This window comes from Heptranchias perlo, chromosome 14, assembly GCF_035084215.1.
Source record: "Heptranchias perlo isolate sHepPer1 chromosome 14, sHepPer1.hap1, whole genome shotgun sequence".
Classification (NCBI taxonomy): Eukaryota; Metazoa; Chordata; class Chondrichthyes; order Hexanchiformes; family Hexanchidae; genus Heptranchias; species Heptranchias perlo.
Window position 1 is genome coordinate 40,752,655 of NC_090338.1, and position 27,366 is coordinate 40,780,020.

General features: G+C 39.6%; 1 protein-coding gene across 1 annotated transcript; it reads left to right on the plus strand.

The window, feature by feature from the left end:
- dnajc18 (DnaJ (Hsp40) homolog, subfamily C, member 18) lies at nucleotides 1-26,940 on the plus strand. Its single transcript, XM_067996335.1, has 8 exons — nucleotides 1-225; nucleotides 5,290-5,467; nucleotides 10,254-10,399; nucleotides 16,138-16,323; nucleotides 18,956-19,065; nucleotides 22,079-22,188; nucleotides 23,968-24,140; nucleotides 25,655-26,940. Exons 1-8 carry the CDS (start codon nucleotides 93-95, stop codon nucleotides 25,777-25,779), a joined length of 1,161 nt encoding a protein of 386 aa, XP_067852436.1. The 5' UTR covers nucleotides 1-92; the 3' UTR covers nucleotides 25,780-26,940.
- Nucleotides 26,941-27,366: the final 426 nt, after the last annotated feature.

The following is a 27,366-nucleotide window of genomic DNA, read 5'->3' on the forward strand; positions in this document are numbered from 1 at the left end:
TGTTTCCGGTCGGAGTTTCCTGTCACCGATGGGGGAGGCGGGTCGGGTAAAGGAGAGGAAAACCGCAACTGAAGACAACCCGGCCTCGGGCAATGGAGGCAGGGCTGGAGGAGGCGGAGCGCTGCTTCGAGGCCGCACAGAGGTGTTTAAAGTGCGGAGACCGGGAGAAGGCCCTGCAATATTTGCACAGGGCGCAGCAGAGATACCCGACACAGCGAGTGAAAGGTAACGCCGGGGGGCCGGGGACTCGGCCGGCGGGGGACGCGGCTCTTCGGCTCGTAGCTCAGGCCCTACTGACAGAGCGGATTCATTTAATGCAGATTACAGGAAGACACCTGTTAGGGCAGCGGCATCGCTTGTGGGCCCGCCTGGTCAAAGCAGCTGTAAACATGCAAACACGTTGTATGTTAAATGAAAGCCAGGCCCAAGACAGCAGTAAGGGGCCTTGGGGGTGGATTGTGTGTGTATGGGGGTGGATGGTGTGTGTGTGTGTGTGTGTGTGAGAGGGGGTGTGGTGGATGGCCGACCCCTTATCCTGCGACTGTGCCCTCTAGGTCTAGATTCTCCAGCCAGGGGAAACAACCTCTCATCATCTACCCCAAAAACCCCCCTCAGAATCTTGTATGTTTTAATGAGATCACCTCTCATTCTTCTAAACTCCAGAGAGTATAGGCCCATTCTACTCAATCTCACCTCATAGGACAACCCTCTCATCCCAAGAATCAATCTAGTGAACTTTGTTGCACTGCCTCTAAGGCAAGTATATTTTTCCTTAGATAAGAAGACCAAAACTATACATGGTACTCCTGGTGAGGTCTCACCAAAGCCCTGTACAACTGTAGCAAGACTTCCTTACTCTTGTACTCCAACCCCCTTGCAGTAAAGACCAACATGCCATTTGCTTTCCTAATTGCTTGCTGTACCTGCATGCTATCTTGTGTTTCTCGTACAAGGACACCCAAATCTCTCTCAACACCAACATTTAATAGTTCCTCACCATTTAAAAATTATTCTGTTTTTCTATTCTTCCTACCAAAGTGAATATCCTCACATTTCCCCACATTATACTCCATCTGCCACCACCTTGCCCATTCACCTAACCTATCAAAATCCCTTTGCAGACTCTGTGTCCTCCTCACAGCTTACTTTCCCACCTAACTTTGTATTGTCAGCAAACTTGGATACATTACACTCAGTCCCTTCATTTCAGTCATTAATGTAGATTGTAAATAGCTGAGGCCCAAGCACTGATCCTTGCGGCGCTCCATTAGTTACAGCCTGCCAACCTGAAAGTGACCTGTTTATCCCTTCTGTATGTTTTCTGTCATTTAACCAATCCTCTATCTGTGCTAACATATTGCCCCCAACCCCATGAGCTCTTATTTTGCGTAACAACCTTTTATGTTGCACCTTATCAAATGCTTTTTTGAAAATCCAAATATACGACATCCACTGGCTACCCTTTATCTACCCTATTAGTTACATCCCCAAAAAACTCTAATAGATTTGTCAAACATGATTTCCCTTTCATAAAACCATGTTGACTGCCTAATCATATTATGATTTTCTAAGTGCCCTGTTACCACTTCCTTAATAATGGATTCCAGTATTTTCCCGACGATTGATGTCAGGCTAACTGGCCTGTAGTTCCCTGTTTTCTCTCTCCCTCCTTTCTTGAATAGCGGGGTTACATTTGCTACCTTCCAATCTGGGACTGTTCTAGAATCTGGATCTGATCTTTAAGAATTCCCAGTGCATCCACTATCTCTGCAGCCACCTCTTTTAAAACCCATGGATGTAGGCCATCAGGTCCAGGGGATTTATCAACTTTTAGTCCCATTAGTTTCTCCAGTACTTTTTCTCTACTGATATTAATACTTCAAGTTCCTCACTCCCTTGATTCCCCACTATTCCTGGTATGCTTTATGTGTCTTCTACTGTGAAGACAGATACAAAATATTTGTTTAGCCTCTAATGGACCAATGTTCACTTTTGTTACTCTATTCCTTTTTACACACTTGTAGAAGCTCTTACAATCTGTTTTTATATTTCTTGCTAGTTTACTTTCATATTCCATTTTCTCACTTTTTTATCAATGTTTTAATCATCCTTTGCTGGTTTCTAAAACTCTCCCAATCCCCAGGCTTACTACTCTTCTTCGCAACATTATAGGCCTCTTCTTTTAATCTAATACTATCCTTAACTTCTTTAGTTAGCCACGGGTGGATCACTTTTCCTATGGAGTTTTTATTTCTCAATGGAATGTATATTTGTTGAGAATATTGAAATATTTATTTAAATGTTTGCCACTGCTTATCTACTGTTATACCTTTTTAATCTAATTTCCCAATCTACCTTAGTCAACTCGCCCCTCAATCCTATGTAATTGGCTTGTGGTGCCTTAAGATGCCTTGTTTAAAGTCGCCCCACCACCCTGGAGGAAGATGCTGTCAGATAGCTGAGATTTGCGACCAGCAGCTGCTGGAAGATTTTACCTGGAGGGGGTATAAGGCCATGTGCTCGTAAAGCAATGTTTCTGTGTAGAGAGGCAAGCAGTTGATTCTGAAACTTTGCACCTTCAACTGATGGAACTACCATTTAAGTATCATGTAACCATGTTAAGATTAGGAGCATGGTAGCGATGCCTTCACGTTTTTATGGTGCGTTGCGCTGGACACCGTGTCTGCCCAGTGACCATTCAAACCTAGTCTTTTCAACCTGACTATACATGTTCAGATACCCAACTAACCATATCATTTAAACTGCTGCTTTTCAAATCATTGGATGGTCAGGCATCATTGCAGTATAGATACAAACAGATATGTATAGTAAGTTTCATTAGTGGTATTTTAGCTGTATTTTAAAGTCACCGAAAACTTTGAAAGCCAGATAGTAATTTGAATGTTTTAAATCTTTATGGATAAATAGATTACAGGAAACAGCAATCAGAAACTACATGTGTGATTGCAGCAGTTTGAGCAATCAAAGGAATGCTGGTCATCAATAGTTTATAGGATTTTAAAAATATTGTCCTCACTTTATAAAGCAATTGTGAAAGAAAGAAAGAACTTGCATTTATATCGTGCCTTTCTTGTCCAATAATGTTTTATTGCCAATTAAGTACTTTTGAAGTGTAGTCACTTTTATAATGTAGGGAAATATGATTGGCTACTATATATTTCTGGTCTGCCTGTTTTTGGTTAAATTATTGTGAATCTTGACCCTGAAATGTGCTAGATTAGGTGTACTCGTAATTAATCAGATGCACAGAAAATAGCAGTTGAATATGGTAAACAGCCCAGTGACTCCATAAAACAGGCATGTACATACATTAGCAAAGTCCTGTTGTCACTGTGGCTCTAGTATTATGTCTGGTATGAGGAAGGATTTCTTCTTTGTGTTTCTCTTTTGTTTTTACTTTTTTTTTGAACCACCTTTTTAGTGTGTATCATTTCCTTGTTTCCTTTGACTTTCCCTGTGTCATTCACAGTTCCTGGCTGAGTGTGGATAGAAAACCTGCTCCCACACCTCTGCTAATTGAGCTGGCAACAAAGAGATACATGGGGTAAAGCTATGGATGGCTACTTCTGATTTTTTTTTTACTCCCTTTCCCTGTATGGAAATGTCAAGCTTCAAGTCAATGCCTCTCCCTAACAATGGGATTGAGATTGGAAACCAGCCACGAGCAGTTGTAGGCACAGTATCCATATGTTCCCACTCCCTGGCACAACTTGAGAACACAAATAGAATGCACCAACACTTCACCTGTTAAGTATAAAGTACTTTCTAAAATACAGAGTAACTTTTCTCTTGGTTCTATATGTTACCAGCAGTAGATTGATTACATTAGTAATAACAAAAAAAACAAGCTAGATGGGCATTGCACATTCAGTTTGATTTGGCAGATAGATGCAAATTATTGTGAAATTTTATAAAGCACAAATAAATTAGGTTGCCTCTTGTATTTTGTCAGTAAATATTAACAGTCCCACTTGGAATGATTTAACCTTTAATATTTTTGAAATACGGTAATTTTGTTCTGACCAAACATTCTAATGAACTTTGAATTATTATAGAAATATAGAAAGGTTACAGTGCAGAAGGAGGCCATTCGGCCCATCGAGTCCGCGCCAGCTCTATGCACGAGCAAAGCAGCTAGTCGCACTCCCTCGCCCGATCCCCATAGCCCTGCACATTTTTTTGTTTCAAGTGCTTATCCAGTTCTCTTTTGAAGGCCATGTTTGAATCTGCCTCCATTACTCCCTCGGGCAGTGCATTCCAGATCCCAACCACTCACTGCGTTTAAAAAAAAAAGTTTTTCCTCATGTCACCTTTGGTTCTTTTGCCAATCACCTTAAATCTATGCTTTCTGGTTCTTGACCCTCTGCCAATGAGAACAATTTATCTCTATCTACTCTGTCTAGACCCTTCATGATTTTGAAATCCTCTTTCAAATCTCCTCTCAATCTTCTCCGTTCCAAGGAGAACAATCCCAGCTTCTCCAGTCTATCCACGTAATTTAAGTCCCTCATCCCTGGAATCATTCTAGTAAATCTCCTCACCACCCTCTCTAAGGTCTTCACATCCTTCCTAAAGTGCGGTGCCCAGAACTGGATACAATACTCTAGTTGTGGTCGAACTAGTGTTTTATAAAGGTTCATCGTGACTTCCTTGCTTTTGTTCTCTATGCCCAGGACCCCGTATGCTTTTTTTTAACCGCTTTCTCAACCTGCCCTGCCACCTTCAACGATTGTTGAATGTGCAATGCCCATCTAGCTTGTTTTATTTGTTATTACTAATATAATCAATCTACTGCTAGTAACATATATAGAACCAAGAGCAAAGTTACTCTGTATTTTAGAAAGTACTTTATACTTAACAGGTGAAGTATACCCCCAGATCCCTCTATTCCTCTACCCCTTTTAGAATTGTGCCCTATAGTTTATATTGTCTCTCCTCCTTTTTCCTACCGAAATGCATCACCTCGCATTTTTCTGCGGTAAACCTAATCTGCCACGTGTCGGCCTATGCCACCAGCGTGTCGATATCCTCTTGAAGTCTACCACTATCCTTCTCACTGTTTAGTACCCTTCCAAGTTATTATAATGTGAGTACTTATAGATAAAATAACAGCCAAAATTAAATGAGCACTTTGCTTTTTAAAATAAATTGAGCTAACTTCCTTAAATCTATAAATTGCGTGATTGTTATTTTTGCAGTTTTATTAAGTTTCACAATGCAATTTTTAAAAATCCTATTTTAAGATAATTTTTTCTCTTTAAATTTTAGTATTAATCGATTCAATAATTAGAAATGGAAGTTCAGCTGGTTGGAGCAATGACAAGGATGCAGGTGACGCCGTTAATAAATCCAGTAGATTGAAAAGATGTGTGAATGGAAATACGCCTGCTGGAATCAGTGAAGCTGCCAAGAGTTACACTCAAGAGCAGCTAGAGGGGGTACGAAGGTAAGAATGAGTCAAATGTATTGCACACACACTTCTTAAAAGTTATAGATAGGTACTTTTGTTTGATACAGGTGAAGTTTGTGTAAATTGTGTGTACATTGTGGTGCTGCTGTTTTAAAAGGATTACAATCTATTCTCAATTCAAAATTGCTCAATTTAAATTAGCTGTTACTTTGAATTGAAATTGTGCAAAAACATGCTTCTGTGCTTTTTTATTTAAATTGCTTAATTGGAATTACTGGATGATTTGATTGTTGTTGAGCAAAACAATTTTAAATTAAGAGTCAGCTGTACCTGTAAAGGCAAAAAGAATGTCTCCTTACAGTTAAAGTATCTTTCCAAGTTTTATTATACAGCTGCATTAAAGTCTGCTTGGCATTTCTGCTGTTGGCTCATTCTGGTTGCTCTTAGTAGTGAGGTAGCTGAGTGTGTTGAAGTACCAATAGTTGATGCTACCGAGAGGTGAGCAGCACATTTGGCCCTAACTCTGCTGAGTTCTCAAGTTCAGCTGTGCTGATATGGGAAGGTGCTGACTGGCAGATAGAGAAATTGAAAAGCAGAAGTTAACTCCTTGACAGATTAATTAAGAATGGCAAAATTGGATGTCAGATAATAGGTTGCTCGGGGAGATTAGAAGGAAAGGGTGTGAATTTAGAGTGAATACACACTTGCATTCATAAATTCAAAATAAATGGGTTTTTGAGAATGTATCACAAGATTGTATCTCCTTGCTGGATTTAGATAAAGTTCTAAATCACATAGCAATCTTTGACTTGCAAACAGCTGAGTCTTAAGAATAAGAGACTTGTAACACTCCCAGCTACCTGCTAATCTTGGAAGTAATACAGCCTTTCTTTATTTCACCTGTTATGGACACCTGTAACTGATCCATTTCTTTTAAATTTTGAAGGTAAATTTCTTCCCTCTTTTACCTTTGGTCTCACCAGTCCATTTGCCAATTTCCATTGAACTACCTTTTCCCAAGCCTCAGCCAGTTCTGTTTGAACCAACTTAAAAGCTTAACAGAATAGCCTGATGTGACTCTTCCTCTAACTTTTCATCTTCTCCCCTTCCATTTCTGTGGTGAAGCAGCTAGCCTTTATCCCTCAACCAACATAGGAATAGGAGTAGGCCATTCAGCCCCTCGAGCCCGTTCAGCCATTTGATAAGATCATGGCTGATCTGTGATCTAACTCCATATACCTGCCTTTGGCCCATATCCCTTAATACCTTTGGTTGCCAAAAAGCTATCTATCTCAGATTTAAAATTAGCAATTGAGCTAGCATCAATTGCCGTTTGCAGAAGAGAGTTCCAAACTTCTACCACCCTTTCTGTAGAAGTGTTTTCTAATCTCACTCCTGAAAGGTCTGGCTCTAATTTTTAGACTGTGCCCCCTAGTCCTAGAATCCCCAACCAGCGGAAATAGTTTCTCTCTATCTACCCTATCTGTTCCCCTTAATATCTTATAAACTTCGATCAGATCACCCCTTAACCTTCAAAACTCTAGAGAATACAACCCCAATTTGTGTAATCTCTCCTCGTAACTTAACCCTTGAAGTCCAGGTATCATTCTAGTAAACCTACGCTGCACTCCCTCCAAGGCCAGTATGTCCTTCCGAAGGTGCAGTGCCCAGAACTGCTCACAGTGCACCAGGTGCGGTCTAACCAGGGTTTTGTATAGCTGCAGCATAACTTCTGCCCCTTTGTACTCTAGTCCTCTAGATATAAAGACCAGCATTCCATTAGCCTTATTGATTATTTTCTGCACCTGTTCATGACACTTCAATGATCTATGTACCTGAACACCTAAGTCCTTTTGGACATCCACTGTTTTTAACTTTTTACCATTTAGAAAGTACCCTGTTCTATCCTTTTTTGATCCAAAGTGGATGATCTCACATGTGTCTACATTGAATTCCATTTGCCACAGTTTTGCCCATTCACCTAATCTATCAATATCCCTTTGTAATTTTATGTTTTCATTTACACTGCTTACAATGCTACCAATTTTTGTGTCATCGGCAAACTTAGATATGAGACTTTCTATGCTTTCATCTAAGCCGTTAATAAATATTGTGAATAATTGAAGCCCCAAGACAGATCCCTGCGGGACTCCACTAGTCACATCCTGCCAATGTGAGTACCTACCCATTATCCCTACTCTCTGTCGCCTTTCGCTCAGCCAACTTCCTAACCAACTCCATACTTTTTTCTCGATTCCATGGGCTTCTATCTTAGCTAAGTGGAACTTTATCAGATAACATCCATTGACATTCCCCTGACCACTACTTTAGTCATCTCTTTAAAAAATTCAATCAGGTTTGTCAGGCACGACCTACCTTTCACAAATCCATGCTGGCTCTCTCTGATTAACTGAAAATTCTCGAGGTGTTCAGTCACCCTATCCTTAATTATAGACTCTAGCATTTTCCCCACAACAGATGTTAGGCTAACTCATTCCCTGGTTTCTCTCTCTCTCTTTTCTTAAAAAGCGGAGTGACGTGCAATTTTCCAACCTAGAGGGACGGTTCCTGAATCTAGAGAACTTTGAAAGATTATAGTTAGGGCATCTGCAATGTGCTCACCTACTTTCTTTAAAGCCCTGGGATAGAAGCCATCTGGTCCTGGGGATTTGTCACTCTTTCGTGGGATTATTTTCTTCATTACTGTTGTTTTACTTATGTTAATTTTATTGAGTCCCTGTTCCCGATTCAGTATTAGTTTTCTTGGGATTTCTGCAAAGTAATTATACAACATGTCCGCCATTTCTCCATTGTCAATGACAATATCCCCACTTTCAGTTTTTAAGGGGCCAACACTGCTCCTGACCACCCTCTTTTTCCTAACATAACTATAAAAGTTCTTCGTATTGGTTTTGATATCGCTTGCAAGTTTCTTTTCATACACTCTTTTTGTAGCTCTTACTATCTGTTTTGTGACCCTTTGTTGATCTTTGTATCTTTCCCATTCGCCAGGATCTGTGCCATTTTTTTGCCTTTTGTCTGCCCTTTCCTTATGTCTTATACTGTCCCTTACCTCTTTAGTTGTCCATGGCTGTTTTTTTGACAAGTAGAGTTCTTGCCCCTCGGGTATAAACCGATTCTGTATCACGTTAAATGTTTCTTTAAACATTTCCCACTGATCATCAGTCATTTTACCCATTAACAGATTTGCCCAGTTTACTGTGGACAGTCTCAATCTCATCCCATTGAAGTTGGCCTTACCCAAGTCTAGAATCTTAGCAGCTGATTCACTTTTTTCCCTTTCAAACACTACCTTGAACTCGATCATGTTATGATCGCTATTGGATAGATGTTCACGCACAGTGAAGCTGTTAACTAAATCTGGTTCATTACTCATTACTAAATCTAGTATGGCTTGCCCCCTTGTTGCCTCTAGGACATACTGCTGTAGAAAACTATCCCAGACACACTCAAGAAATTCACTACCTTTCTGACAGTTGCTAGTCTGCTTTCCCCAATCTATGTGAAGGTTAAAGTCCCCCATTAAGACCACTATGCCTTTTTTACACGCTTATCTAATCTCTGCATTTATACAATCTAGCACTTCAGAGCTGCTGCCAGGGGTCCTATACACAACTCCCACTATAGTCTTAGATCCTTTCCTATTTCTTAATTCAACCCATAAGGTCTCTGGCTGCTTACCTCTCATCATATCCTCTATCATTGAAGTGATTTCATCTCTAATCACTAAGGCCACTCCTCCCCTTTTCCATTTTCCCTATCTCTGCTGTAGACCTTATAACCTGGTATATTTAGTTTCCAATCCTGACCATCCTGCAACCATGTCTCAGTAATAGCTATCATGTCATACCCTCCAATTTGAATTTGTGCCTGTATCACTAAAATAGATTATCTGGTCATTATCACATTGCTGTTTGTGGGACCTTGCTGTGTGCAAATTGGCTGCCATGTTTTCTACATTACAACAGTAACTACACTTCAAAAGTATCTAATTGGCTGTAAAGCGTTTGGGACATCCCGAGGTCATAAGGTGATACATAAATCCAAGTCTTTCTTTAATTTGTAAAATATAGCATAAGCTAACAAAAGGATAATGACATCATCATTGCAGAGGATATATCTGTTTCTTCTTGGGCATAGTCTTGTAGAGAAATGCAACTAAATTGGAATTTGCAAAGAAAGATTGCATTTTAATTGGGATTTAATATATTTACAAGGAGTGCTGATTTTAAATTTCTACTTGGACCCAAATGCTGTTATGGTTTGGCATAGACTTTACTGTTCGCTTAATGTTGTTAGTGGAATTCAGGGGCGGTGATTTATCTAGTAATATTCTGCATTGAAAGACCATGACTTTAATAACAGTTTAACTTCAAGGTGTGAATCTTCATAAGATTAAGCATCTTGAAGAGTACTTTTCATAATGTAATGTTGCACTTTAAAGTTTATTCTGCATCCTGGTACTGACTTAAATCTTCTATACTGCCTGATCAAAACATTATGATGCTGTTCTAAAATTGGTGTTACGCAATATTTCTTGGACAGCTTAATCTGTCTCTGGCTATGTTGTAGCTGACCTGGAAGTGCATAGTGCTGACACTGGATACAAAAAGTGTTCCATTCCCTAGCACTGCCATCAGCCACTTCAAAGGGCAGCACCAAAAAAAGTAAAATGCAAAATCATACTACATTTACAGTGTAACTTTACTTTTCTTATCCTTTCTCCTGGCAAACCCCCTCTGAATAGAATATAGTCTGGAATATTTTCCATCAGATGAATTGTTATGTTAATAATTTGCAGGATAAAAAGATGTAAGAATTACTATGAAATTTTGGGAGTTGGTAAAAATGCTGATGACGAGGATTTGAAGAGGTCCTACAGGAAGCTGGCACTGAAGTTTCACCCTGATAAAAACTGTGCCCCTGGAGCAACGGACGCGTTTAAAGGTACAAAGCTGTAACTTAACATTTATGTAGAAATCAAGAAGAAGAAATATCCATAAAGGAAAGTCCTAAAACACTGGAATAAAGGACTAGTAACTAAATGACCAGTACAGTATAGAATTTTAATTACCTACAAAAAAAACTGACCAAAGTTGGCACAGCATTTCTAGAATTTTAATGACAACTATTAGCAATTTTGGAAACTTAACAAAAAATACCAAAACTCATTTTATTTTTAGTTGCTGCTTTAATCACTGAACTTATTCTCCAAACTCTCACTAGTTTTTCAGAATAATTCACATGCTATGGGTAGGTTACTTAGTTTGCTGGTTAAAATTCCCATGATTTGTGTCCCTCTTCAGAACTTTTTGATCAGAACCATATGATCTCCTCCTTAAGAGTACCTAGGTACTACCTTTAGTTCTGTTTCTCTTGTTAGTTTCCTTAAGAGAAAATTTCATTAGTGAAACAAATCTACTTTGGATGCTTGCTTTTGAGGCACACTTGGAAATGTGCTCAGTTAATCCTTATATAAGGAACAGCACCTTTCTAGCAAAGTATGAGACTGATGTCTAGAATTTCCTTGAAACTAGTTACACCACTGTTGCCTCTTTTTAAAAGAAATTTTGCACTTGCTGGTGGCCCGCAGAAGGAATTACACATGGGTTTCCTGAGTTTGCTCATTTGCATTCCCATTGTTGCATTTGTGTAAAACAGGTATAAACAACTGAACCACCTGGAGACTTCAGTATAGCTTTTAAAAAGCCAGTTCAGTCTGCACTCTTCAGCAGCAGACTGGGTGACAAACAGGTAAGAGATGGACCGAGCTTGGCTCTTTCATTTCACTGCACGCTTTAGTGATATTTTTTATCATCCATGAACACAATTCTGACTACGCAGACACCATCTGGACCCAGAGGGCGGCAAGGCATGGCACCAAGCCAGAGATGATGAACACAGAACTTCACCGATTCAGACCTCCAAGCCCTTCTTGATAAAAATCAAAGGCAGGGGGCATAGATTCCTAATGCCGCCCAGAAATGTAACTTGTGCTGTCTGGAGAAAGGTGGCACTGGCACTGAGTACCGACTCCCTCAACCCCAGGACTGCAGCATAGTGCCGGAAAAAGTTCAATGACCTCACCAAGACTGGGGAGATATACACACTGGGTACTCTCATCTCCTCTTTCTTGCCCACCCTGGGCACCAGCACACTCTTCACCCTCTTAAATCAATGCTTGCACAACTCACCCTTCAGAATGCACTCTGGTTAAGGGCGGCTATGTCTCAGCATCTTACATTACGGTTACCCTGCTCCCCTGGCAGCAATTATTTATCATGCAGTACCTTAAAACCCCTTCTTCCGCTTTAACAGCCTCATGCCCCCTCTTGTTTCACCTCCCCATGCTACTTGATGCACACTCATCATTATCCCCATATCTAGCTAGCCTTATCCCCATTCATTATCTTGCAGGACAAATTGGCACATAATGCCTGTCAAAGACAGGCACCGAAGAGCACATCCCCACTTTTAAACCGCTACCCCCTTCGAGGACAAGATCATGCAGCTTCTGGGCACTCATTCACTCTTGCCATGGGAGATGGCAAGGTCAGTGGCATCTAGCTGGTGCCAGGTTCATAACTGAGTGACCATGCTGTCACTCTTAACATCCCTCTGGAGTAACACACAGAACCTTCTCTCTCTCTCTCTCTCTCTCTCTCTCTCTTTCTCTCTCTCTCTCTCTCTCTCTCTCTCTCTCTCATGCTCACCCAATCTTACATTCTACCCTTGTTTCCTGCAGATCGACCACAGCGGTTGGGGCACAGGATGAGGAAGATGATAAGGAGTTGCTGGGGAGTTTTTTCTTTCTCATCGCATTCCAAGTGCAAAGGAATTGTATCACTTCTTAAAAGTACATCATCCTGATGGGACCTTTGCAAAGTAACCAGGGGACATCTGTGCTCATACTCTTATTGAAGAGTTGCCTTAAAGTCAAAAAAGCTATAGATTTACTTCAGTGTTCAAGGTATGAATTTGAACATGCAGTTCAGATTGAACACTGGTGCAGCAGATACAAGATCTCACTGACTAATTTGCATCTGTATGAAACAGAAAATGAGATGCACTCCATGGGTAGGGCAACAGTTGCCATGGGAGAAGCTGAAAGACAGTTATCCAATGTGAGGTGGCAGTAAACAAAACAAACTGAGTATTGGATTATATAATCTGAGTTCAAATCTGATCTTGAATGTTGACCAAGCTTCTGCCTCATCCACTAACCTTAGAAGTGAATTCCACAGCCTCACAACTTTTTGTGTAGAGGTTTCTTCTGCACTCTGTTCTAAATCTCTCATATTTAATCTTGTATCTATGGCCCCTCGTTCTTTTCCCCTTCAACTACTGGAAACAGTCTGCTTCTATCTACCGTAGAAAATAGGAGCAGGAGTAGGCCATTCAGCCCTTCGAGCCGGCTCCGCCATTCAATATGATCTTGGCTGATCCTCTATCTCAATACCATATTCCCATGCTCTCCCCATACCCCTTGATGCCTTTTGTGTCTAGAAATCTATCTAGCTCCTTCTTAAATATATTCAGTGACTTGGCCTCCACAGCCTTCTGTGGTAGAGAATTCCACAGGTTCACCACCCTCTGAGTGAAGAAATTTCTCCTCATCTCAGTCCTAAATGTCCTACCCTGTATCCTGAGACTGTAACCCCTCATTCTGGACCCCCCCAGCCAGGGGAAACATCCTCCCTGCATCCAGTCTGTCTAGCCCTGTCAGAATTTGGTATGTTTCAATGAGATCCCCTCTCATTCTTCTAAACTTGAGTGAATACAGGCCGAGTCGACCCAATCTCTCCTCATACTACAGTCCTGCCATCCCAGGAATCAGTGTGGTGAACCTTCGCTGCACTCCCTCAATGACAAGTATATCCTTTCTTAGGTAAGGAGACCAAAACTGCGCACAATACTCCAGGTGTGGTCTCACCAAGGCCCTGTATAACTGCAGTAAGACATTCTTGCTCCTGTACTCAAATCCTCTTGCAATGAAGGCTAACATACCATTTGCCTTCCTAACTGCTTGCTGCACCTGCATGTTTGCTTTTGGTGACTGGTGTACAAGGACACCAGGTCCCTTTGTACATCAACATTTCCCAATCTATCACCATTTAAATAATACTCTGCCTTTTTGTTTTTCCTTCCGAAGTGGATAACTTTACATTTATCCACATTATACTGCATCTGCCATGTATTTGCCCACTCACTCAACTTGTCTAAATCGCCTTGAAGCCTCTTTCCATGCTCCTCACAACTCATGATCCCACCTAGTTTTGTGTCATCAGCAAACTTGGAAATATTACATTTGGTTCCCTCATCCAAATCATTGATAGCTATTGTGAATAGCTGGGGCCCGAGCACTGATTCCTGCGGTACCCCACTAGTCACTGCCTGCCACCCTGAAAAAGACCCATTTATTCCTACTCTCTGTTTCCTGTCTGTTAACCAATTTTCAATCCATGCCAATATATTACCCCCAATCCCATGTGCTTTAATTTTGCACACTAACCTCGTATGTGGGACTTTATCCAAGGCCTTATGAAAATCTAAATAAACCACATCCACTGGTTCTTCCTTATCTATTCTACTAGTTACATCCTCCAGCATTTCTCCAGCACTTTTTTAAACTAATACTAATTTCCTTTAATTCCTCCTTCTCATTAGACCCTTGGTTCCCTAGCATTTCTGGGAAGTTATTTGTGTCCTCTTCCATGAAGACAGAACCAAAGTATTTGTTTAATTGCTCTGCCATTTCCTTGTTCCCCATTATAAATTCTCCCATTTCTGACTGTAAGGGACCTACATTTGTCTTCACTAATCTTTTTCTTCTTACATACTTGTAGAAGCTTTTACAGTCCACTTTTATGTTCCTTGCAAGTTTACTCTCATACTCTATTTTTCCCCTCTTAATCAATCTCTTGGTCCTTTTTTGCTGAATTCGAAACTGCTCCCAATCCTCAGGCTTGATACTTTTTCTGGCAACTTTATATGACTCCTCTTTTGATCTAATACTGTCCTTAATTTCTTTTATCTTAATTACCCTGTACCATCCTTTGACAATTTTTAAGTACTTCTATCTTATCGTTCCTTAATCTGCTCTGTTCTGATGGGGAAAAAACCCCCCAATTTTTCAAGTCTTTCTTTGTATATGTATTTCCTCATACCAGGCCATCTTCTAATGAATCTGTTTTGTACTCTGTAAAGCTTCAATATTTTTCATATGGTGTGGAGCCCAATAATGCACACGTACCCTGAGATCTTATTAAAGTTTTATATAGGCTCATTTTACCTCTTGGCTTTTATAGTCGATACCTCATGTGATTAAAGGTGCTGCCTTTAATGTCCTATACCCCCAAATCCCTCTGCTCTTCTACAGCACCGAGCCTACTTCCATTGAGTATAATTACTGCTGTTATTTTTTTACCAAAATGCATTTGCCCTCACTTATTGACATTGAATTCCATCTGTCACTTTTTAGTCCATATCCTCAACTTATCAATATCCCTTGAGGGGAGGTACAGAAATGTACAGTTACCTCATTTGCTTATGAGCCCAAAAAGCTCAGATCCCTGGCATTGGATGGCATGCCACTTCTTTTCTAAGTAAATTTCTTGTGTTTGCTGGGCCAGGGCCATCTTGATAGTACCTTTTCCATTCTGAAAATGCATCTGATCTCTTGCTAAACAGAATAGATCACTTTTTTCAAAAGTAGGGAAAGCTCTTGAAAATTTTAGCAGACAGTTTGAAATGAACAGTTTGGCTTTTGAACAGAGCAAGTTATAGTCTTGATGCCAGTGTTTGGGGCATCAAAACGCCTCTTGCTTACTGCAAAACTTTGCCATTAAAAATTGAATTTCTTCCAATTATGTTCTTGATAGGCACCTTAAACCCTGTGTAAAGTTATATAGATTCTGAACTGTCTACAATAATTCCAGGCTTTGTCTTTCGGGTGACTTCTTGACCTTCTGGTGATGTCTCATATTTAAAACTAATTGACAGTGTCATATTTAAAACTAATTGACAGTGACCATTAAGATGCTCTTATTTGCAACAGAAAGGGGATGTCATGTGGTTCTGCCGAAAAGTCTTTATAAGGGGAAAAAGATTATGTTAAGAATCATACAGCACAGAAGGAGACCATTCAGCCCATCGTGCCTGTGCCAGCTCTTTGAAAGAGCTATCCAATTAGTCCCACTCCATTGCTTTTTTCACATAGACTTGCAAATTTCTCCTTTTCAAGTATATATCTAATTCCCTTTGGAAAGTTACTATTGAATCTGCTTCCATCATCCTTTCAGGCAGTGCATTCCAGATCATAACAACTCGCTGTGTAAAAACATTTCTCCTCATTTTCCCTCTGGTTCTTTTGCCGATTATCTTAAGTCTGTGGCCTCTGGTTATCTACCCTTTTGCCAGTGGAAACCGTTTCTCCTTATTTACTCTTATCAAAACACTTCATAATTTTGAAATTATGTTCTGAAATTGGCTAGAAGAATATACCTTCAATCCAAGAGTAACTAACAACTAAAGATATGTCATCTACTTTTAAATTTTTTTTTGATTGGTAAATTTAGTTAGTCAGACATTCTTGGAGAAAGTTTATGCTCACAACCTTTGAAATAAATAAATAGCAAAGTAAGGATGCAAATACTAGTAACTAAAATGACTAATTTTTATTTTAGCAATAGGAAATGCATATGCTATTCTGAGCAACCCAGAAAAACGAAAGCAATATGATCAACGTGGAGAGGAACCACCAACTGTCCGCAGTTCTCATGCCAACAGTTCAAACTATTACAGAGAATTTGAAGCAGATATAACACCTGAGGATTTATTTAACATGTTCTTTGGTGGAAGATTCCCCACAGGTTGGTATTACTATAATGCCATACAGAAAGATCATTTCAATTAGAATAATCACAATGAGCTAAGCTAAATGGGAACCATACTACATGCAGGTCTACAACCAAGGATTTGTTGTTTAAATCTTTTATGAAACTATTGATGTCAGCCAGACGAATGTGTAGATTTCCATGATCCTCAGTTTTTTTCTTTCTATTGGAAGCAGCAAACTTGATAAAACTAACACTGGGAGTCTTTCATGGAGGAAGGTACGGAGAGACACAAATCCTACTATATTCAAGCAATCCTGGTTTTCAAGTGACTAATAGCTGTAAACCAATTTCTGGACAGTTGATTTGTCAGTCCAGACTTGGATGATCTATCTGCAGCATAAAGAAGTGGGATTCCCAAACTACTTAATGGGTAAGATGGCCCTAGCTGGACAGGCAGCAGGAAACTAATCCATATTCTGTACTGGTAAGCTGTGCAATATTAATTTGTTAACCTCCAGCGATACCAATTTCTTTGTATTTAGATGAGTGGACTGTATCCCTACTGGGAGAGAGTGTGCACTCCATATCAAGCAAAAGAAAATTTGACATAAATGGATTTTGCAGTAGTTTGACTCTTAAGCTTGATAATGGGTTTCCCTGTGTGTCAGACACCTAACTGACCAAAAAGAAATTATTGCAATGATTATTTGCCCATCTGGTAATGCTTGCTCAAAGTTTAGGAGATATATCTAGTTATATTGTGTGTCTCTCTAAGAGCAATTTGCATGCACTATGGACCTGATTGAATCTGATTGCACTTTCATCACTCTAATATCTACTTTGCACTTGGGCAGTTAAGAATGAGGAGGTATGCATTATGATTGATTTTAGAAATCCCATGTTTGTTGTGGCACAAACTGTTGCAGACAATTAAAACCATGCCAGCAGCAAACAACAATATTGAAGCAAAACACTGGCGAACTGGTTTGAAATAGTCCAAACTCATTTTATATAGACCCTTGCACCCATTGTATTCTGGGCTGGCTGTGAACACAGGTCCCAGAGCTGAAAGGTTGCCATTCCATTCAGTCTCCTTGACCATGTCAGCAGATTTGGTCCCCTGGTGTTAATTTTCATTATCTCTTTCTTTGGTCTTTTGTAGGCCCATATTTATATCTTTATTGCATTATCACTTATGTAATTTTGCATGTCTGTTGTGGTCTTAAAAGGTATACAGTTTTTATTACAGTATTTTATAAAATGGACATACTGGCAGAAAATGGCCATTATAGTTTTAAATGTAGTTTTGAACTCTGGCATGAAACCAGCTAGAGTGGAGAACATTCTTAATTCTGTGCATTGATTTTCCCATTGGTGTTACGATCAATATAAGAATAAATCTATTTATTGAAGATTATGTTCATAGATTTGTTTTGTTTGTTAGTTGCACTTCAGTTTTTTAATAGCATGGCCAATTGTACGTAAATGTACTGTAGACAAATCTAGCACAGGCTGAACAAAATGTTGAATGTCAAGTTAAATACATAAATGGGCTGTTTGAACTTTGACCATACCTATATTTTTACTTGGTCTGAACATGAAGATACCTTGAGATGCTAAAGCCTGAGACACTTTCTTAATTTTTGATTTTTTTTCTTCTTCACTGAGTTATAGAAAGAAAGCTCACTGTCTATTCCAAACTGATTCGGTGAGTGTCAATTATCTTATCCCAGGCCCATTAGGCAGGATGGAACCGCTTTGTTTTGAAAACAGCAGAAGATGTTCTTTTTAAACCCTTGCTCCAAAGGGAGAGGAGAGGTAGCTGGTTTTATTGACGGGCGTATTGGCAAATCACTAACGGGGGGGGGGAGGTCAGCATCTCTGCATTCTCTGGCTAGGAACATAGAGAGAAAAGAAAGGGTTTTAAACATGTCAGTGAGCTTGAGGCTTAGAGCTGGAAGTTAGAAATGGAGAAGGTTAGTATTTGCAGTTAGAAGAAGTCTGAAAGAAAGATGATGCCAAAAACAAGTAAGTTACCCTATGAAAGGGATAGACTGTGTGGCCTGTTATTTTTTCCATGTTTTTGAGGAGAAAAGTGAGATTCAATTAAATAAGTGATTTATTTCTAATTATTAATCTATATTCACTTGCTGTCTTGTGAAATAAAGCAGCATAACAATTTGTATCAGGCCTCATCTTACCAGGTGTTTCTCAGTCCACCTTTGAAAAGATTGGAGAAGCAATATAAGGGCACATGTGAGAGGCACAGCATCCAGCTGAGATCATAAGATGGTCCTATTGCTACATCTCTGGGTTATGCTGTTGTATAATTAGATAGTACACAGTATGGACGCACCTATAAATGTAAGATACTAGGGCCCCTATGGGAGTGACAAGCACCAATGAATCTAAGAGAATATCTAAGGCAGATTCGAAACTTGTAACACACAAAAATGACTGGTAATTTTTTTTTGAGTGTATATACTGAAGGTACCTTCATGAATTATGATTTACATTGAAATGACAATCTAGCATTGCCTAATCAAACCCAATATTTCTGCATGGAAGACAAGAGCTGTGCTAGATTTTATAAATTGTTTCACACAAAGTTTGTTTGAAATTGTTAATGTGAATATCGTTCTGATAGACGTTGCTTTTTGACCAGGTAATATTCATGCCTATACAAATGGAAGGACAACGTACACCCATATTTACCGCCGCCGCCGCCGTATGAATGAAAGGGTGGAAGAGGACGAGCAAGAGGATAGGACTCAGGTGAATGTTAACGTTTCTATGAGGTAGGATATGTGAGATACTAAGGCGCGAACAATAGAACTGGCTTCTGTTCCTATTCCCTTAAAAAGGTAGGGACTGTTTTCATTTGAGGGAAAAACCTACTTGACATCGTCCTCACCAATCTACCTGTCGCAAATGCATCTGTCCATGACAGTATTGGTAGGAATGACCACCGCACAGTCCTCATGTAGATGAAGTCCCATCTTCACACTGAGTGCCACACAACATGTTGGATGGTGTCCTGTCACCATGCTAAATGGGATAGATTCAGAACAGATCTAGCAGCTCAAAACTGGGCATCCATAAGGCACTGTGGGCCATCAGCAGCAGCAGGTTTGTATTCCAGCACAATCTGTAACCTCATGGCCTAGCATATTCCTCACTCTACCATCACCAACAAGCCAGGGGATCAACCCTGGTTCAATGAGGAATGTAGAAGAGCATGCAAGGAGCAGCACCCAGGTGTACCTAAAAATGAGGTGCCAACCTGGTGAAGCTACAACTCAGGTCTACATACATGATAAACAGCAGAAGCAACATGCTATGGACAGAGCTAAGCGATTCCACAACCAACGGATCAGATCAAAGCTCTGCAGTTCTGCCACATCCAGTCGTGAATGGGGTGGACAATTAAACAGCTAACTGGAGGAGGAGGCTCTGTAAACATCCCCATCCTCAATGATGGCAGAGTCCAGCACGTGAGTGAAAAAGACAAGGCTGAAGCGTTTGCAACCATCTTCAGCCAGAAGTGCCGTGTGGATGATCCATCTCGGCCTCCTCCCGATATCCCCACCATCACGGAAGCCAGTCTTCCGCCAATTCAATTCACTCCACGTGATATCAAGAAACGGCTGAGTGCACTCTATACAGCAAAGGCTATGGACTCCGACAACATCCCAGCTGTAGTGCTGAAGACTTGTGTTCCAGAACTAGTTGTGCCTCTAGCCAAGCTGTTCCAGTACAGCTACAACACTGGCATCTACCCGACAATGTGGAAAATTGCCCAGGTATGTCCTGTCCACAAAAAGCAGGACAAATCCAATCCGGCCAATTACCGCCCCATCAGTCTACTGTCAATCATCAGCAAAGTGATGGAAGGTGTCGGCGACAATGCTATCAAGCAGCAGTTACTCACCAATAACCTGCTCACCGATGCTCAGTTTGGGTTCCGCCAGGACCACTCGGCTCCAGACCTCATTACAGCCTTGGTCCAAACATGGACAAAAGAGCTGAATTCCAGAGGCGTGGTGAGAGTGACAGCCCTTGACATCAAGGCAGCATTTGACCGAGTGTGGCACCAAGGAGCCCTAGTAAAATTGAAGCCAATGGGAATCGGGGAAAGCTCTCCAGTGGCTGGAGTCATACCTAGCACAAAGGAAGATGGTAGTGGTTGTTGGAGGCCAATCATCTCAGCCCCAGGACATTGCTGCAGGAATTCCTCAGGGCAGTGTCCTAGGCCCAACCATCTTAAGCTGCTTCATCAGTGACCTTCCCTCCATCATAAGGTCAGAAATGGGGATGTACGCTGATGATTGCACAGTGTTCAGTTCCATTCGCAACTCCTCAGATAATGAAGCAGTACGTGCCCGCATGGAGCAAGACCTGGACAACATCCAGGCTTGGGCTGATAAGTGGCAAGTAACATTCGCGCCATACTAGTGCCAGGCAATGACCGTCTCCAACAAGAGAGAGTCCAACCACCTCCCTTTGACATTCAACGGCATTACCATCGCCGAATTCCCCACCATCAACATCCTGGGGTCACCGTTGACTTATAAACTTAACTGGACCAGCCATATAAATACTGTGGCTACGAGAGCAGGTCAGAGGCTGGGTATTCTGCGGTGAGTGACTCACCTCCTGACTCCCCAAAGCCTTTCCATCATCTACAAGGCACAAGCTGCCTGGATGAGTGCAGCTCCAACAACACTCAAGAAGCTCAACACCATCCAGGACAAAGCAGCCCGCTTGATTGGCACCCCATCGACCACCCTAAACATTCACTCCCTTCACCACCGGTGCACTATCGCTGCAGTGTGTACCATCCACAGGCTGCACTGCAGCAACTCGCCAAGGCTTCTTCGACAGCACCTCCCAAATCCGCGACCTCTACCACCTAGAAGGACAAGAGCAGCAGGTACATGGGAACAACACCACCTCCACGTTCCCCTCCAAGTCACACACCATCCCTACATGGAAATACATCGCCGTTCCTTCATCGTCGCTGGGTCAAAATCCTGGAACTCGCTACCTAACGGCACTGTGGGAGAACCTTCACCACACGGACTGCAGCGGCTCAAGAAGGCGGCTCACCACCACCTTAAGGGCAATTACGGATGGGCAATAAATGCTGGCGTTGCCAGCGACGCCCACATCTCATGAACGAATAATTAAAAAAAATTGAAAAAAGAACCCTAAATTCCCTTTATTCTCAAAAAGGAACATTGAAGTTTAAAAGGTCAATCTCAAGTTAAATGCCTGTTGGACCTAATCATAGATTGCTGATCAAACCTCTGCAGTTGGATATATTTTGTGTTCAAATTTGTAGTAAAATATATTAACTACTGTAGTATGATTTACCTCACCTGCTCCTCCACTTGAATATTACTACCTTCCAGTTAAGAGCAGAGTTGATGGAAAATCTGATGTCACAAATCATCTGGCCTTTTTTATGCAGGACAATTGGAGTGAGGAGATTTATTTGCAACACATAGTAAACAGGGTGGTTACATGAAGGTCTCTACTCCAAATAACCAGTCCATAATTTTAAAAAAAAAAATAGCTGCATTAGTGAAAGAATCTTTAATAAAGCATAATGTGTGGAGAATTGAGATTCAGCATACACAATAAACAAGCAAAGGAATTGGTTGCTGGGAAACAAACTTATGCTTTTAAGATTAAGGAAATGTTGAAAACAAGATTTCACCCATTGTGATTTAAGTCAATTAGAGATTTCTTAACTGACTGTTTTCCTTTCTTGCACATTTTGTAGGGAACCTATTCAGCATTTGTGCAGCTGTTGCCAGTCTTTATATTAGTACTTGTGTCGCTTGTAGCCCAATTGATGGTGACCAATCCTCCTTACAGCCTTTACTACAAGCCGTAAGTTTAATGTTTTAAAAATGTTATTGTGCTAATCATTTTTCTTTAATTATTTTGACGCATTTACACCCAAATTGTGTGTGGGGGGTGGGGTGGTGGCGCGGCGGAGGGAAGAAAAAGCTAAATTACTTTATTAAACATTAACAATTTTATCTTGAACTGTTCATGTAGGTGGGTAGATTTATCTAACAGCAGCTCTTGATTATTTGGACTGGTTAACAGTAGGTTCAGTCTAAATTGTTATTTTTTTAAAACTAGCTGAAGAAATGGGTGGTGTTGTAAGCCCTTTTATCAATGGGACCTAGGCCTGAATGCAGCCTACATTGGCAATGTAGATTAATGTGATTTTTTTTTTGTTACACCATTTTTGTATTGTATATCAAAAACAACCGTGGGTAATATTATTTTGTTTTTCTTAGAATGCATTGTACTTCAGTATGGTGCAGACAGAAAAGCCATAAATGTAGTAATGTTAAAAAAAATGTACAATATGCAAATAGTTCAGATAGCTTTACCACACATGTATCTGCCTGTTCAAGTGGATCCAAGAGTTCATGCACTTTTCAAAGAAGTTCTGGATATTCTCCCTGTGTCCTGGTCAACATTCACCACTTAACCGGTTAATTTGTTTTAGTTGGTTATTTATCTCATATGCTGTTTGTGGGACGTAGTGCGAAATTGGTTATGTTCACCCACAAAACAGTTGTGATTACTCTTCAAAAAGTAATTAATTGTCTCTGCAGTGCTTTGGGATGTCCTAAGAATGTAAAAGGCATTATATAAATGTAATTTATTTTCTTTCTTTATATACGCAAGGTTAAAGAAGCAAGCCAGCCTGAATTAAAACAGGGCATTGCAATTAGCACAGGATGCCTGAGACAAGAATGGGAAAATTAATCACTTGGGGTTTCTTTTCATAATTGCTACCCAGTGCTCCACCCCCCCCAAAAAGTATATGTTTATGGATATTGAGAATAGGATGGATTTAGCTGCAGTGAACCCCTCCCTCAGTCACCTGTGGTTGCTGCCAGCACTGACTGTTTATTTTCATACCCAAATAGCCATTTAAGTGAGGACAGGAGGACTGCAAGTGCTTGTGAAAATATATTTCAACATGCCCGAAGATGAGAAGGGGAGAAGATTGGTGGGGGAAGGGGAGATTGATTTTCTCTGTCATCTTAATGAGCAAAAGTACCAATTTAGTGATCACACTCTCTAAATTCATACATAACAAGTGCACATCACCTATATGGTTATGTATGAGATGATTGATCTTTTTTGTAGTTGTAGTGCAACCACGAGAGGGCAGAATTAATTTTAATCACAGTTTAGGGTCTAAAAATGAAACATGCTGAGAAATTGCTTTTAAATGGTGGGTACTAGTGGAGATAGAATGAACGAATCTTGAGCATTGTGAGATTAAAAAGTTGAAACTAATACAGGCCACAAAAAATGCCACCCAGTGCACAGTATTGCACAAGAATATACAATTAGTTAAAAAAAAATGTATGTACCACTGCACCCTTAGTCAGCAGAGGGTGCTAAAAATACAGCATATAGATGTTTTAATACTACTGCTACAAAAATATTCTCTTTACACAGGATTGCAAAAACCGGAGAACCAGACATTGTGACACTTTTGTATTCTTTCTTGGAGTAATAAAAAATCTGGAACGTACCATAGATGTTTTACTAAATGTAGCAAAATTAGCTTTTTATGCATAGATTTATGTAATCTATATAGAGGATAACTGCATAACACCCATTCTAATTGTTCAGGTCATTAGGCCATGTTCTGTCCAGAGAAACTGAACGTTTGAAAATAGCATATTTTGTTGACAAAGGATTTGAGCAAGAGTACCGAGGCATACCGTTGCAAAATGTGGAAAAGAATGTTGAGAATGACTACATTGATCACCTTCAAAATAGCTGCTGGAAGGAAAAACAGCAAAGTAAGTACGCATTTAAAAGACCTAGCTTGCTAATGAAGGAAAATGTTAATTCTGTTTTTTTTTTGCATTACAAAGATTTTTTCAAATCCATAGACTGCCAGGTTCATGGAAATGATGATCTCTCTGAATTGGCTGCATGTGTTTTTAGCTGTTTGAACATACAGAAACATATTTACTGCCAGCCAAGGCATATGAAAATAGAATTTTGCATTTTAAACTGTAGTAGGTTTTGTAAACTGAGTGTTTTCAGACTACAAGTTTTTCTTCATTTTTTGACTTCTGTAAGAACAGTGCACGTATTACTAAGCCCAACCATGTGAGGGAGCTCAGTTACTATTAGTAGATATACAGGATTATGAAAGCCTATGGGCTGAAGAATTTAGTTGTACTAGCACAAACAGTTGAAGCACCATTAGGTTAATGGCTAGGTCTATTGATAATTCAGCTCCTTCACAATGTCTAGTTTAGTAATTCCTCCATGCCAGATATCCTCCCTCTTCTAATAGCATCTGCACTCATGATAAGAACAATATATTTTTAAATCAAAGAAAAGACAAAAACTCAAGGTTTTAATGGTTCTTTGTAATTAATTCTTTAACAGGGATGCTGATTGTGACAATAACAGTTTAATACAGTTGATTCCTATTCCTTTCAATTTGCCAGCCCCAAGAGAACACATTTCTTGCACAAACATCCAACATGAGCCATTTACATCAGGAGTTGTAAGGTGATTTGTTTTTGCAGGGACTGTTACTCAGTTGTGTAGTGAATTTAGTTACATTGGTAATTTACATCTCACGAGAAAAATAATTTACATTAAATGACATTTTTATTTTTTCAGTGCTTAGGTTGTGTAAGTAAGCCACACATGAATCCTGCTGTGATACTAGACCTGATCAGATGTAATACAATTTATACTTCTTTTGTTTCAATCTCTGATGCATGCCCAGGTGACATAGAGCACTAGTGTGGACCAGTGGGCACTGTGTTTATTGTTACATCTGACATAGGTATTATATTTTTTCTGTTAATTTTGAAACATTAATTTGGACAGTCTCTTTCCTGCCCTTCTAAACTATTTGAGGTGGCTTCCTATAAAAAGAAGCACATGTTGAATTAGTCTGATGTATTTGGGCAAGTTCACAACTATTGGTTCATGCCGAAATACACTTCTATATTTGTGTAAATATGCAACTATGATACCCAATCAGCATCCTTTGGTTTTATTCTATTCCTGCAGGGGAAACTTTGAATATAGTTGGTTTCAAAAGCAAAATACCACGGATGTTGGAAATCTGAAATAAAAACAGAAAATGTTGGAAAAGCTCAGCAAGTGAGGCAGTATCGTCAGAAAGGTCTTCGACCTGAAACGTTAACTCTGTTTCTTTCTCCACAGATGCTGCCTCACTTGCTGAGCTTTTCCAGCATTTTCTGTTATTGTTGGTTTGTTCTGTACCTATATTCTTTTTTTCCTTAGATGCTACTCACTGAATTAAGTATGCTCTTTTTTTCAGAAACTGATCTGCTGAATTTGGCCAGGTTATACAGGGATGAGCGTCTGAAGCAGAAAGCTGAATCTCTTAAAACAGAAAACTGTGAAAAATTGTCCAGACTTGTTGAACTTCAAAGGGGAGGATGACAACAATTGTAGCTTTACTTCACAAAACCTGGATTAACATCAAAGGAAGTTCTAAAACTGTTACATTTAATACCAGAACCAAACATATTGGTTGTTTAAACTTGAATGCATTTTGAAAAAATCTATCCATTCAGGGTGGTTCTTAAGGAGAAGCCATGACTCTGTAGTATGGGATTAATGGCTAAATTAAGTTATGTTTGGTAGCTAGCATTAAAACTTTCATTGAGCTTAGATTAATACTTTTATTTTTGACTTATACATGAGGTATATTCATTTCCTTACATTAAGGGTGGATAGTTTTAATTAGTACCTGTGATTCTGTTTTTGTTACTCCAGTACCAGCCTTACTGTATAAGATTCACATTTGTAACATGAATAGTGTGGCCGTTTGGTTTGTAACACGTATAACTTGGCAATCTGTTCATTAGCCACGGACAGCTATAGGCAAGTTTAATAGGTGTTGACTCAAAGGTATTTTAATTTTAAAGACAGTTTAATTGTGATTAAAGTGCAGTGCTTCATTAGTAATGCACTCTATTCAAATCCGCCTGTTAATTTAAGCAGTTGAATTATCACCACAAACATGTTGAAGTTGTCATACCTGCAACTTTCAGAAGTGTTCTGTAAATTTGAGAATTTTTTTGCAGTCCCTGTATATTGGCATAAAATGTGGTTGCACTATGAAACTTCTGAATTAGTGCTGAACCAATAGTTCTTGGACACAGATTCTGCTTCATTATATTGCAAAAATACTACTATTTATTGGGTTTGTGCTGCTGAGTAAAATGCTTAAAAATAGAATTTCTAAATAAAATAAGTGAGATTTTGATTAAATACAAAAATTTCCTCTTTTTAAGCTCAACAAAACAATTATTGGAAATAACTTTTAAACATCCAGGAGCCATATTCACAAATGGTCATGCAGTATACAAAATGACACATTGTGTTTTTCAAATTTAGCTAATAGTATACTTATTTGCATCAGTACCTTTTTGCAAATATGGCTCCAGGTCTGAAACTAGTGCAGGAATTGCACATGCTAGTGTCATTTATTGTACATATTTAGAGTTGTATTTATTGAGGCCCAATCACACAAATGATTGTGAAATTGCATGCTGTAAAATTAAAATTTACATGAGTTGAATAAAAACTGTAGCACAATTTTTTAGTTGAGTTATTGTGGTATTTTGAGAAGGCTGTAAACAAATATAATCAATTTATAAGTATTGTACAATACCTAATTTCCCAACACTGAAACTTTGAAGATGCTGAAATAAAATTATTTTTCAACAGTGATAATTGTGTCAGTAAGAACCTTTTGACTTTTGATAAGCTAATTTATTTAAAGGATTTCCAGAAATGTGCAGTAAGCAAAGCTGTAGCGTAACAGTAGGACAGTATAAATAACATCAATTTTGTACTGAAACTTAATAGTTGGAGACATAGGAAATCATTGTACAGTCCCCACCACTTACATCATTCACGTTTATCACAGACAGCCGCCTATATCAGGTAAATGGCGCTGGCCATTTGTCATTACCATAAGTGTCAATTACACGCTTAAAACGTGTTAAGCGTGCCGGCTAT

Bases quoted from the DNA above. Each gene is read 5' to 3' on its own strand.
- dnajc18 (XM_067996335.1), top strand. From the start codon at position 93: ATGGAGGCAGGGCTGGAGGAGGCGGAGCGCTGCTTCGAGGCCGCACAG. The intron at 10,400-16,137 runs GTACAAAGCTGT...TTTTTATTTTAG, and splicing joins AGCAACGGACGCGTTTAAAG to CAATAGGAAATGCATATGCT. The intron at 16,324-18,955 runs GTTGGTATTACT...CTTTTTGACCAG, and splicing joins TGGTGGAAGATTCCCCACAG to GTAATATTCATGCCTATACA.